Source organism: Ranitomeya imitator, chromosome 1 (genome assembly GCF_032444005.1).
Source record: "Ranitomeya imitator isolate aRanImi1 chromosome 1, aRanImi1.pri, whole genome shotgun sequence".
Classification (NCBI taxonomy): domain Eukaryota; kingdom Metazoa; phylum Chordata; class Amphibia; order Anura; family Dendrobatidae; genus Ranitomeya; species Ranitomeya imitator.
In genome coordinates this window covers 1038700149-1038712375 of record NC_091282.1, presented here as the reverse complement: position 1 = coordinate 1038712375, position 12227 = coordinate 1038700149, and the positions used below count along the sequence as shown (strand labels likewise).

The following is a 12227-nucleotide window of genomic DNA, read 5'->3' as shown; positions in this document are numbered from 1 at the left end:
TGATCGCTCTATTCTGGCCCCGAAGGGCTTGGTTTTCCTGGCTCAGAACCATGTCTGTGGAAGACCCCTGGGTACTGCCGGACATTCCGGACTTACTCCATCAAGGTCCGATCTACCATCCACAAGTGAAGGGTCTCCATTTGACGGCATGGTCTTTGAGAGGTCACTGTTAAAAAACAGAGGATTTTCTCCAAATCTCATTGATACCCTTATGAAGAGTAGGAAACTCATAACAACTAAGATCTACGCTAGAACTTGGAGGAAGTTTTTGGCCTCTTCAAAATTTGACATTGAAGAGGGTATACCAATCAACCAGATTCTAGAATTCCTGCAGAGAGGGCTAGAGCTAAATCTATCCACGAGCACGCTAAAAGTACAAGTCTCAGCCCTAGGGGCCCTATTTTCTTGTAACATTGCTGGTAATTATTGGGTATTAAGGTTCATCAAAGCAGCTAGTAGATCCAGACCTATACACAGGAATAGGTCAATGCCTTGGGATCTCAACCTAGTCCTCTCAGCCTTGACTAAAGAACCGTTTGAGCCTTTACTTTCAGCCTCACTTAAATTACTATCCCTCAAAACAGCATTTTTGGTGGCAATTACATCTGCTCGTAGGGTAGGAGACATACAGGCTCTTTCTAGGCTCTCCCCTTATACAGAGTTTCTACAGGACAGAGTAGTCCTCAGACCAGATCCAGCTTATTTACCAAAAGTGGCCTCAGATTTTCACAGATCTCAGGAGATAGTGTTACCGTCATTTCTCCCTAATCCTTCTAATTCCAAAGAGGAGTTACTCCATACATTAGATGTTAGGAGATGTCTATTAGAATATATATCAGTCACTGATGCTTGGAAGAGAGAGGATGCGTTGTTTCTAGCCTTCCAAGGTCCCAGGAAAGGACTTAGAGTGTCGAAGTGCACGTTAGCGAAGTGGATTAGGGAAGCTATCTCTCTGGCTTATAGTGCAGGTGGAAGTCCAGCTCCGCAGAATCTGAGGGCACATTCCACCCGGGCCATGGCTACATCCTGGGCTGAAAGATCTGGAGTTTCCATCGACCAGATATGTAAGGCAGCTACGTGGTCATCCCCTTCCACCTTTTTCAAGCACTATAGGTTGGACTTGGGGTTCTCTTCTGATCTCACCTTCGGGTTAAGGGTGCTACAGGCTATAGTCCCTCCCTAAGGTAGTTTACATCTCTGTAATTCTCTCGTAGTGCTGTCATGGGAGTCCGAATAAAGCATTAAGCTACTTACTGGTAGCGGCATTTTTCGGAGGCCCATGACAGCACCCTTAGTTCCCTCCCTATTCACGTGGGGGTTGCACTTCCTGTAATGTATATAATGAGATAGATAGATCTCACGTGTGGTATATAGTTCAATATGATGGATTATTTTTGTACATAAACTGTATATAATGTATATTTGTGTGCTACTAACCGCGGTAGTCCTCTCAGGCTCTGAAATACAACTGATGCATAGGGAGAGGTACCGCCCTTTTGTATCTGTAGGTTTCCTGTTCCTGAAGGGTGGATCCCCTCTCTCGTAGTGCTGTCATGGGCCTCCGAAAAATGCCGCTACCAGTAAGTAGCTTAATGCTATCCTGCTGACAAAAGCCACTTCTGTTGAAGGCAAGCGATTATCAGAAACTGACCAATTGATTAAATCAGAGTTTTGTGTTACATTGCAAAAACTTTTTATTTTAATAAATGTGTTTTTTTCATATCATGATCTCTATTTTAAAAAATGATAATCTCATAATTTTAACACTGACCACTTGGCTTTTTCAGACTCATTCTTCCTGTCCTTTCAGGAAGAGTTTTCAGCAGCCTTCTTATCATCAAAGGCCGGATTATAGTCACAGATAACACCACTATACTGCAGCTGATCACACCAGATCCACCATTCACAATAGGTGATGTCACAGCTGACCTGCTCCCCTTCTTCTCACAGTTTCATTTGTACAATAGGCACATTAGACAATTCCGTACAAAAAAACTTCATTTTGGCTATGTGCATTTGTTGTTTCCAGAAAGAAAAGGAAATTAGAGTCTAAAAAAGCCCCGGCGGCCAGTGTGTAAATTGCAAGATTTCTCATTCTTATTTTTAATACAGATTGAAAATGAAAGAAAATTGCCAAAAAAGGGAAAAAAAAACCTTTTATCACAGTCAGGCCCTTACTAGGCCTCTGTGTTGAGGGATGGGGAACTATATAGGGGTCCGTATCACTCTACAGCTCAATTTCTAACTTGCCCGTCACTCATACTGAACATAGAACATACCCCTAACCAATCCACACACCCAAATTCCAAGATGCTCAATGCTGCAGCCACTTACCAAAAGGGCGCTGAGTCCCAACGTCATGCCCACAACGTACTCGCTGCCCGCAGGCCATACACAAACCACAGGCACAAACTACCACTTAGTCTTAACATAGACACTGAGGTTCTGTGGGCAACAACTCAAAACAATTAAAGTTATAGGCTTTAGTAAGCAAAAGATACAGTGCTTATGTATACAAAAAATAGGAAAATAAAGTGCAAGAAACAGTTAGAAAAACAAGAGGTGAAGAAACAGGAAAGTTCTATATTTCGCAGTTTGCTGTAAGAAAGTTCTTTTCTGTTCCCAAGGACAAGGTCAGAATGTGCACAAGTCTACCTCGCTTGGTCCCCCAACTTATGTCGCATCAGGGAAAGAATGAATCCCTTATATACCATCCATCATTGGGGTGGAACAGTATTCTCCTCCTTCCAGGCTCCATCAATGTGGGGAGGGCTCCTGATTACACATGCACATCGCCCCTACCCCCTTCATCTATTGTATATGATATATTACATAGATTATATGAATTTTGTCTGAAAGTTGTTAGTTACAGGATGTGGCTCATCTTATGTAGCCGCCATGTGCTTCCACTAGCTATTTCCATAGTAAATGTGTTGTGTGAGGTGTCAGCGGTGGAAGTGACAAGCTAATTATGTTCCCACAAGCAGGATGAGAGGCGTTTGCATTTCACAGGGATCATTAATAGTGATGAATGAACGTGTTGAGATGAGGTGTTATCCGAGCATGCTCGGGTGCTGACAGTGTCTTCGAAGTGCCCGAATACTATGTTTGAGTCCCCACGGCTGCATGTCGCGCCACTGTTAGACTGCCGCAACACATGCAAGGATTGTCCGTTTATTAGGCTATCTGCAACACATCCAGGAATTGCCTAACAGGAAATCTCTGCGCGTGTTGCGGCAGTCTAACAGCCACGAGACATGCAGCCATTCTAACAGCCACGAGACATGCAGCCATGGGGGCTCATAGTGTATTCCAGTACTGAGAAGACACCGTTAGCACCCGAGCACGCAACACCTTATCCGAGCTCGGTCGCTCATTACTAATCATTAGACATTTTTTGTCAGTGTAAGATATGAGGACTTAAATGTGACATATTTTATACAATACATCGTGACCTAACATAAAAACCTGATTCACACATTTTGATGACCGCTTCCCTTTAAGAAATGACATTACCATCAATGGTTGTATTTTCTGGAGGGGGGGGGGGGGCAGATTTTGTGGAAACAGATTTTTTTTTTTTTTTGTCCTGTGCACAAACACAAGAGGATTAATATTTTTGTTTGGTGTAAATGGCAATCTGCTGATGTATTTAGAGGAATGTTATAAAGTGTGTATGAAGAGATACCGCTTAGTTTTATGTTAAGAATACATTAAATCTACTATACAGAGCTATATTCAGTAACACTGGGATCAGACTGTGACATTGTTTTCCCTGCATTTAGCATATGCGGAAAGATCCTGTTATTTTTAAAGGACTCTTTTTTTTTTTTTTTTTAAATTTCGGTATTCGTTGCCATTTCTGCACTCTGTTCTTCAAAATGGTGCAAGATAGGTTTTTTTTGTTTGTTTTTTTTTGTCCAATACTTTTTGTGCCTTTTTTTATATATTTATTTTATTCACTTATACATCAAAATCATATTCCTCAGCGCTTTACAGTCATCATCATCACTGTCCCCACTGGGGCTCACAATCTACATTCCCTATCCGTATGTATTTATAGTGAGGGAGGAAACCGGAGAACCCGGAGGAAACCCACGCAAACACGGAGAGAACATACAACTCCTTGCAGATGTTGTCCTTAGGGGGAACTTGACCCCAGGACCCCAGTGCTAACCACTGAGCCAGAGTAAATAGTCACATGATCCTTTAACATGTTGCACATTATTTTTCATGTGTGCAAAAAAATGTGATAATTTTGTATTTCAAAAAGTCGCAATTGATGTCTTAAACTTAGTCATCCGGATAAACAAAACCACGTCCACGTTGTCAAAAAGGAACGCAGACGATACCAAATAAAGTTAGCGCAAAAAAGGAGCAAAAAAATTAATGAATAAGGCTCAAGTTAAAAAGCCAAAGTTAGAACCATTTTTACTCAAGGAAAAAAATGTCCAAAGATGAGGAAGAATCCGGCTCTTACGTAGGCAATTGTCATAGATAAATCCATCATAACTCCTCGTGTTCTCTGAAGTGAAACCGCGTTCCTTTTTTCTTTAGTTGCCTCTGCCACATGGAATTGCTGAAAAGGATGTTGTATCTGCTAATCCTGGAGAGCTGTCGTGTAAGGTAAATCCTGCTTCTATGTAATAATGTGCACATATGCCTTCTTTATATTGATCACATTATCTAAGCAGGTCATGCTAGTCCTTCTATGAGCTTTTGATCATAAGCATGACTTGAATATCCTGGGCCCCAATGCATACCTAACCCAGGGACCCTGCCCTCCAGTGTGGAATGGGACCTACTGTAGGTGTGCGCCCTATAGTTATGTCCTTGCTTCAGACGTAGATGAAGAACCCTGTGTTCATGCTTGGAATCTTTACAGATTTCCATTTCTTTTCTTATTTGTCTAATACTTTCAGCGTGGAGAGGTGCTGGTGCTGCTGGAGCAAAAAGACAATAACTATGTCCATTGTCAAATGGGAGGTATAATCGGGGATGTAAAAGTGACTAACATGAAGATTATCACTCCACTCGATGAAAGCCCAGAAAACAAGCAAAAGGTAGGTTTTTCCTCCGAGAGAGAAACTGTAAATATTTTTCCCCAACTCGTGTTATATTGACCTATAAGAAAGCAATTATATATGAAATGTACAGTCCGGAGGAATGATGAACTGTCACAGATGGGGAGTGGGACAGAGTGAAGACCAATGTGGACAATTCCTGCAGCTTATTTACCACCACACTAATTGCCTACATCAGTTGGTCTTGACTCTCCCGTTAAGCACGGATGTACTTGTACAAGACTTGTGCATTGGGCTTGGTCTCTGGGCCCTGATTAGTCGGCTTGTTCAAGTGCCTGAATTTACAGTAACGTGGTGGGTGTGAACGGGCTGGGATTACCCTATATGGGTGTAACTAAGCAACTATCTGATTTTTGCTGGAGCCTCTGATGGTGAGGATAGGCTTGGTCATAGGTTGTCGCCAGGTGTCACTCCAGGGAGCATTCTCCCGAACTGCATCAGCTGATCCATGGGTCAGAGCAGGTATACGAGGTACAAGTGGGCAAGACGTAGTCAGATGGTCTGGGGTCGGGGCAGCAGCACGGGTTCACTATACAAGCCAGGGTCAGGCGTTACATACAGTAGGTTGAAAAAAGACCTATGTCCTTCAAGTTCAACCTTTCTCCCCAATTATACATTGGAGTAGAGCGATCAGAATAGACGAGTAAACGAGCCGGGTCAATCACAGAGGAGACTAAACTGAAGTACACCTTGGCACGAAGCTAGAGATAAATGCAACTAGAACTTAAGCTCATGCAAAGATGAGGATAAGCTCCTACAGGGTCTACAGGGCAGTCCCCGGGTCTGCAGCAGTTGACCGCAGGGTCAGAGACTTGAAACGAGGTACATGACTATGAAGTCAAAGACGTAGTCAGACAATCCGAGGTCAGGGCAGGCAGCACAGGGAGGAGCAGAGTGGCGAGCGCAGTGACTTGGGCAGGGCTGAGAAGGCATGAGAGTCGCCAGCATGACAATAAGTAGTAGAGACTTGGCTTAATAACACCTCCATATGCTGCCTCCTGTCCTGACAGATATTGTTGAGAAAGGTCTGGGACAGAAACCTCAAACCTATGCTAACATTGTGACTTTGCTATTATTCTTTGAATCTGCTAATTATTATTTACAAATATGAATTTTTCAGTAAATTCTATTATTTAGGGCATGTATTCAAGTTCAGGCTACAAATTATTTGCATTTTTCCTTGAAATCGTTAGAGGGAATCTGAAAGTAGGATCAATCCTCCTAAGCTGTCTAAATTGGTATGTGGGACATAGAAAGCTGAATAAACTGATACATAGACATCTGTGATCCGATGTCTTATTCCAGAGTAATCCACGTTTCTTGTTTATATGTAAATGAGCTGTTCAGATCCATGTGACGGACATAATCTACCTGAACATCTGCCTCCAGAGATTATTTCAAGTGAATGGGGGAGTTACCAGCGTAAGACATGTAACGGCTGACAGTCTGCTGTCCTGTTATATATGTCTCACACTGTAATGCCCTCTTTCATTTAAAATAATCTCTGGAGGCAGATTCTCATGCAGTTCTGTGCCCATATGTCATACAGCTCACTTATATATTAAGAAAAATGTGGATTTCTCTGTAATAAGACATTGGATCACAGATATTAAGGTATCATTTTATTCCGCTTCCTATGACCTACATAGTCATATAGACGGCTTAGGAGGGATGATCCTACTGCCAAATTCTGCACTGTCTACCTAGCAATGGCAATCTGTACAATGGCAATCTGTACAAAATAGAAAATGTTAGCGTGCTAGAATAACTCGTTGGCAGTGTGAGGCCCAGATTTTCATTAATATAGTGGCATGGAAACCAAATTGCACAACTTTGTATATAAAACGCGTTTAACTTTGAATAATGCGTCATTTTCCGACATCAGATTCCTATTAAAAGAACAGGAGAGGAGCGGACCCTAACCCTCCATTATTTCTCTGTGCTGAACATCATCTCACATACATTTTGCATCTTTTCTTTTTATCAAATTGCCATCATAAAGAATTTCACTTCATGTTATTTATTATATTCCTGAACCTCTGAGACTTTGTCTTCTACTTGTTTTTTTTTTCAGGACGTGCCCCATAGAATGGAGGACAGCCATATGCCTCATGCCGTGGTGCTGCATGACTTTGCTGGAGGTGCGCTGAGCTACCATCGAGTTCTGCTCGTCGTGTTGGGACATATTGAAAAGTTTATTATTCTAGATTTGATGCATTTTCCTTCAAATCAGACCTTCGTATTATTCCTGTTTTGAACTGAAAGGGTTTTTGGTTTTTTTTAACATTCATCTAACACTCCATATTTAAAGGGAATCCATCTGCAGGATTTCACCCCAAAACTATTTACATGTGCACGTAGCTCTCTCAAACACAAGTCCAGCTATATCTTTACGTGGACAATCCATTTCTCCATTACTGAGAGATCAACCTTTGAGTTAACGCCTCTGTCACTCCAGCTCCATCCACCGCTCAGGACTGCTTCCTCCTGCTTGGTTGACTGCTCCATTGCCTGTAGTCACCCAGCACAGAGTCTATCAGTCAAAACAGCTCCACCATTCCCTATAAGTCCACAAAAACTTTTTCTAATACTTTGAAGTGTATATATACTAACTGAAAGATTAAGATCAGCTGTCAGTGTTCGTAAAAAGGTTAATGAATTAGATCACTATTATGTCTGTACATCCAATAGCACTATATGAATGGCTTGCTGCGTGATGTAATTTGCACATTAACAAGTTTTATTTTATCCTCTGTACTGATGGCTCCAGAATTGTTAATAGTTGTAGCTGTATTTATGGTATCAGTTTTAGGTTCATTGCTGGGATCACCAATTGTGCCCCCTGGTGTTCAGTGTTTGAACTTCAATACGCGCCACTTGCTATTTTTATCATAAAAGCTTTCTGTATAATGGTCTGAATAATCCTTCAGACACAGAATACACACCAGTGCCACATCCATTAATACCATAGCATAAAGTTAGTAAAAACGGAACGCCTACAGCTTCATTTTTTGCAAATCCAATCATGTCATGGAGGATGTAATCCACTAATCAGAACAATAGTGAGGTGAATAGATATGCATAAATGATCCATTGTGGAATTACATGGTAAATTAGAAGTGATATCCATATTTGCTGCACATGTATTTCCATAGTGTCATAGAAGAGCAGCAAGGACGCCCATGAGACCTAATTGGTGATGTACAAACCTATATGTAGAAATGCTGCCGTGGCTCAAAAAGTGTCAAAACATAAAACAAGTCATGCTCCGCTGTTCGGTCTAAAGTGGAGGTGTAGGTCTGTTGAAGACTGAAAATCCACCAAATCCAGCATTTGATATGACACAGAAATCCTTATGGGAGCACTGAGGAGTAACCATCGTTTTTATTTTTTATTTTGTAAATCAATAATACACATGAGAATAAGCAACTTTGTTATTTATCTTATGAGAGAAATCTGCTTCTGTCCCTTTCAATTCATCGGTAAAATCTGTTTTCAGTGAATATGTATTTTTCCATTACTGAGATAGATGGCATTTTTTTGCTTTTAAATAATGATGGAACTTGAGGCAGACACAGATTCTGCTGCACGTTCTCCTAGAGCGGCAGTTACTGTTCTCCATAGAACTTGATGAGCACCAACTGTCGCCTCGTAGCTCAGTAATGGGAACATGTGTAATCACCGAAGACCGATTTTAACAGTGAATTGAGACTATTGAAAATGACTGATCAGTTCAGGAGGAAGAAGCAGATTTATCTGATAAGATATATTACACATTTTCATATTTTCACACGTATTATTGATTTATGAAAAAAAAAAATCCTGTAACATTTTTTATTTTTCTACTTTTTTTTAGAACATGCTGATGACCTAAGTCTGACCTCAGGGGAGATTGTGTACCTGCTGGAAAAAATAGACCGAGAATGGTACAGAGGAAAATGTAAAGGAAGCGCTGGTATATTTCCTGCCAATCATGTCCGGATTTTGGTATGTGATTGTGTATATTGAGTGTGACAACTAGGACTCGTGTAACATTTTATGGCTCCATACAACCTTGACATTGTACAGAGCCCTACGGAGGACAGTAGTGCTGGGACTGTGTCCTCCGTCCAGTTCTGGTGCTGTACAAAGCCCTACGGAGGACAGAGCTGCTGGGACTGTGTGCCTCTGCCCGATTCTGGTGCCGCACAGAGCCTACGGAGGACAGTACTGCTGGGACTGTGTGCCTCCGTCCAGCTTCTGGTGCCGTACAGAGCCCTACGGAGGACAGTAGTGCTGGGACTGTGTGCCTCCGTCCCGCTTCTGGTGCCGTACAGAGCCCTACGGAGGACAGTAGTGCTGGGACTGTGTGCCTCCGTCCCGCTTCTGGTGCCGTACAGAGCCCTACGGAGGACAGAGCTGCTGGGACTGTGTGCCTCCGCCCGATTCTGGTGCCGCACAGAGCCTACGGAGGACAGAGCTGCTGGGACTGTGTGCCTCCGTCCCGCTTCTGGTGCCGCACAGAGCCCTACGGAGGACAGAGCTGCTGGGACTGTGTGCCTCCGTCCCGCTTCTGGTGCCGTACAGAGCCCTACGGAGGACAGAGCTGCTGGGACTGTGTGCCTCTGCCCGATTCTGGTGCCGCACAGAGCCTACGGAGGACAGTACTGCTGGGACTGTGTGCCTCCGTCCAGCTTCTGGTGCCGTACAGAGCCCTACGGAGGACAGTAGTGCTGGGACTGTGTGCCTCCGTCCCGCTTCTGGTGCTGTACAGAGCCCTACGGAGGACAGAGCTGCTGGGACTGTGTGCCTCCGTCCCGCTTCTGGTGCTGTACAGAGCCCTACGGAGGACAGAGCTGCTGGGACTGTGTGCCTCCGCCCGATTCTGGTGCCGCACAGAGCCTACGGAGGACAGTACTGCTGGGACTGTGTGCCTCCGTCCCGCTTCTGGTGCCGCACAGAGCCCTACGGAGGACAGAGCTGCTGGGACTGTGTGCCTCCGTCCCGCTTCTGGTGCCGTACAGAGCCCTACGGAGGACAGAGCTGCTGGGACTGTGTGCCTCCGTCCCGCTTCTGGTGCCGCACAGAGCCCTACGGAGGACAGAGCTGCTGGGACTGTGTGCCTCCGTCCCGCTTCTGGTGCCGTACAGAGCCCTACGGAGGACAGAGCTGCTGGGACTGTGTGCCTCCGCCCGATTCTGGTGCCGCACAGAGCCCTACAGAGGACAGAGCTGCTGGGACTGTGTGCCTCCGTCCCGCTTCTGGTGCCGTACAGAGCCCTACGGAGGACAGAGCTGCTGGGACTGTGTGCCTCCGTCCCGCTTCTGGTGCCGTACAGAGCCCTACGGAGGACAGAGCTGCTGGGACTGTGTGCCTCCGCCCGGTTCTGGTGCCACACAGAGCCCTACGGAGGACAGAGCTGCTGGGACTGTGTGGCTCCGTCCAGCTTCTGTGCTCCATCCTCTGCACACACGATTTCTCCATCCAGTGGGGGAGGGTTACTAAGCTAAATGACCGTGGTGACTTGCACCACATCTATTATGTGATTTAGACCCTTTGTGATTCCTGACTGACAAGGGGTGTGGCTTCTCTAACAGGGTGTGGTTTACTGGAAGGGGGTGTGGCCTAACATGCAACACCCTGTGCCAAAATATTGGCACAATTTTCTGGCACATAAGATGCTAACTAATAGGTGGTGGATGTAAGACTTTGGCTAGACAATGCAGATGCATCAGATTTATTAAACACCATGGGTAATACACTTGTCCCGTTTTAAGACTGCTCGGCCTAAGTTTGCACCATCTTAAGGTTAGGCAGAATTGATTACAAGGGTTTTCCACTTTTAGGAAAGTGGATCCCAAACACTGTAAAAGAAGAACAGTCGTTTTAATTTTACTTTCATAAATCTCTAGTATAGATGAAAATAAGCAACATTGTAATTTATCTGATCAGAGAAATCCGCTTCTCTCTCTGCTAAAATAGATAATTTATTATCAAAATTCTGAATTCTGAGGTAAAATCTGTAGTCAATGAGGACAGACTTTCCTATTACTGAGAGGAGATGACGAGATGAGATTCTATATGGAGGGAGGAGCTCTGTCTGTGGCTCCTCCCTCCTCTCATCTACATATAATCTTCTCAGTAGCGGCTGCCATCTCCTCTCAGTAATAGGAAAGTCTCTCCTCACTGACTACAGATTTTACCTCAGAACTGAGAATTTTGATAATAAATGATCTATTTTAGCAGAGAGAGAAGCGGATTTCTCTGATCAGATATATTACAATGTTGCTTATTTTCATCTATACTAGAGATTTATAAAAGGAAAATTAAAATGCCAGTTCCACTTTAAAATAACAAATAGACCAGGTACCCAGCCTGCCCTGTCCAGTGCCGACTCCTGCCACTACCCAGGTCTCTGTGCCTTGGCTGCACATAGTCAGTGCGCATTACCGCTGTAGCCAATCACTGAGCTCAGTGGCTCGTTCTGTTACTCTTCAAGGTTCTGAGTGCAGTGTTTGACTACAGCAGTGATGCACACTCACCGTGTGACGTCACCGCTACAGCAAAAGCACCCAGATCTGAGCATTGGCGGGGAGGCGGCACTGGACCAGGGGAGGGTACCTGCTCTTGTTGTTATTTTGGGTATGTTAAAGCATGTGGAATCCATTTGAAAGTGGGAAAACCCCTTTTAATATGTTCCCGCTTGTCAAATTTCTGGATTTAAATTTTTTCATTGCTTTGGCAGCCACAAAATTGATACCAGGGTGCCGTTTATATAGCGTTACTTTTTGCATTACTTCGTTTTTAATCTCAACTATGGCTTTAGCCCAAATATAACATGGTAGATCCAAGCTTACGATTGAGAAAAAAGCAATATCCGCTTATGGATTGTTTAGGAATTTGGACATTTTAATGAATATGATCTGTAAATATTTTCCATTCAGGTTGATGTGCCAGATAAGGGGCACCTGAAGAAAAATCTTACAGCGTCTATTATAAAGTAAGTGTACCTTGCAAAATATTTCCTAACCTTATTTTTACCATTCTTCTGTGATTTCTGATTGATGTATATTGGTATGGAATTGTCATTTCTAAAAGTTAATCTATTTTTTATCTCTTTGTTGTGAAATTTGGACATTACAGCTTTATCTTTCCATAAAGCCA

The 12227-nt window shown here is 43.6% G+C and overlaps 1 protein-coding gene across 4 annotated transcripts in view; it reads left to right on the top strand.

The window, feature by feature from the left end:
- The window catches only part of SH3D19 (SH3 domain containing 19), a 174082-nt gene that overhangs the window by 118357 nt on the left and 43498 nt on the right, over nucleotides 1-12227 (top strand). For all 4 annotated transcript variants that reach the window (XM_069744059.1, XM_069744058.1, XM_069744061.1 and 1 more), the window contains exons 12-16: nucleotides 4558-4626; nucleotides 4923-5063; nucleotides 7159-7225; nucleotides 8941-9071; nucleotides 12008-12063. In XM_069744059.1, coding sequence (XP_069600160.1) covers nucleotides 4558-4626; nucleotides 4923-5063; nucleotides 7159-7225; nucleotides 8941-9071; nucleotides 12008-12063 — 464 coding nt within the window. The remainder of the gene's footprint in view (nucleotides 1-4557; nucleotides 4627-4922; nucleotides 5064-7158; nucleotides 7226-8940; nucleotides 9072-12007; nucleotides 12064-12227) is intronic.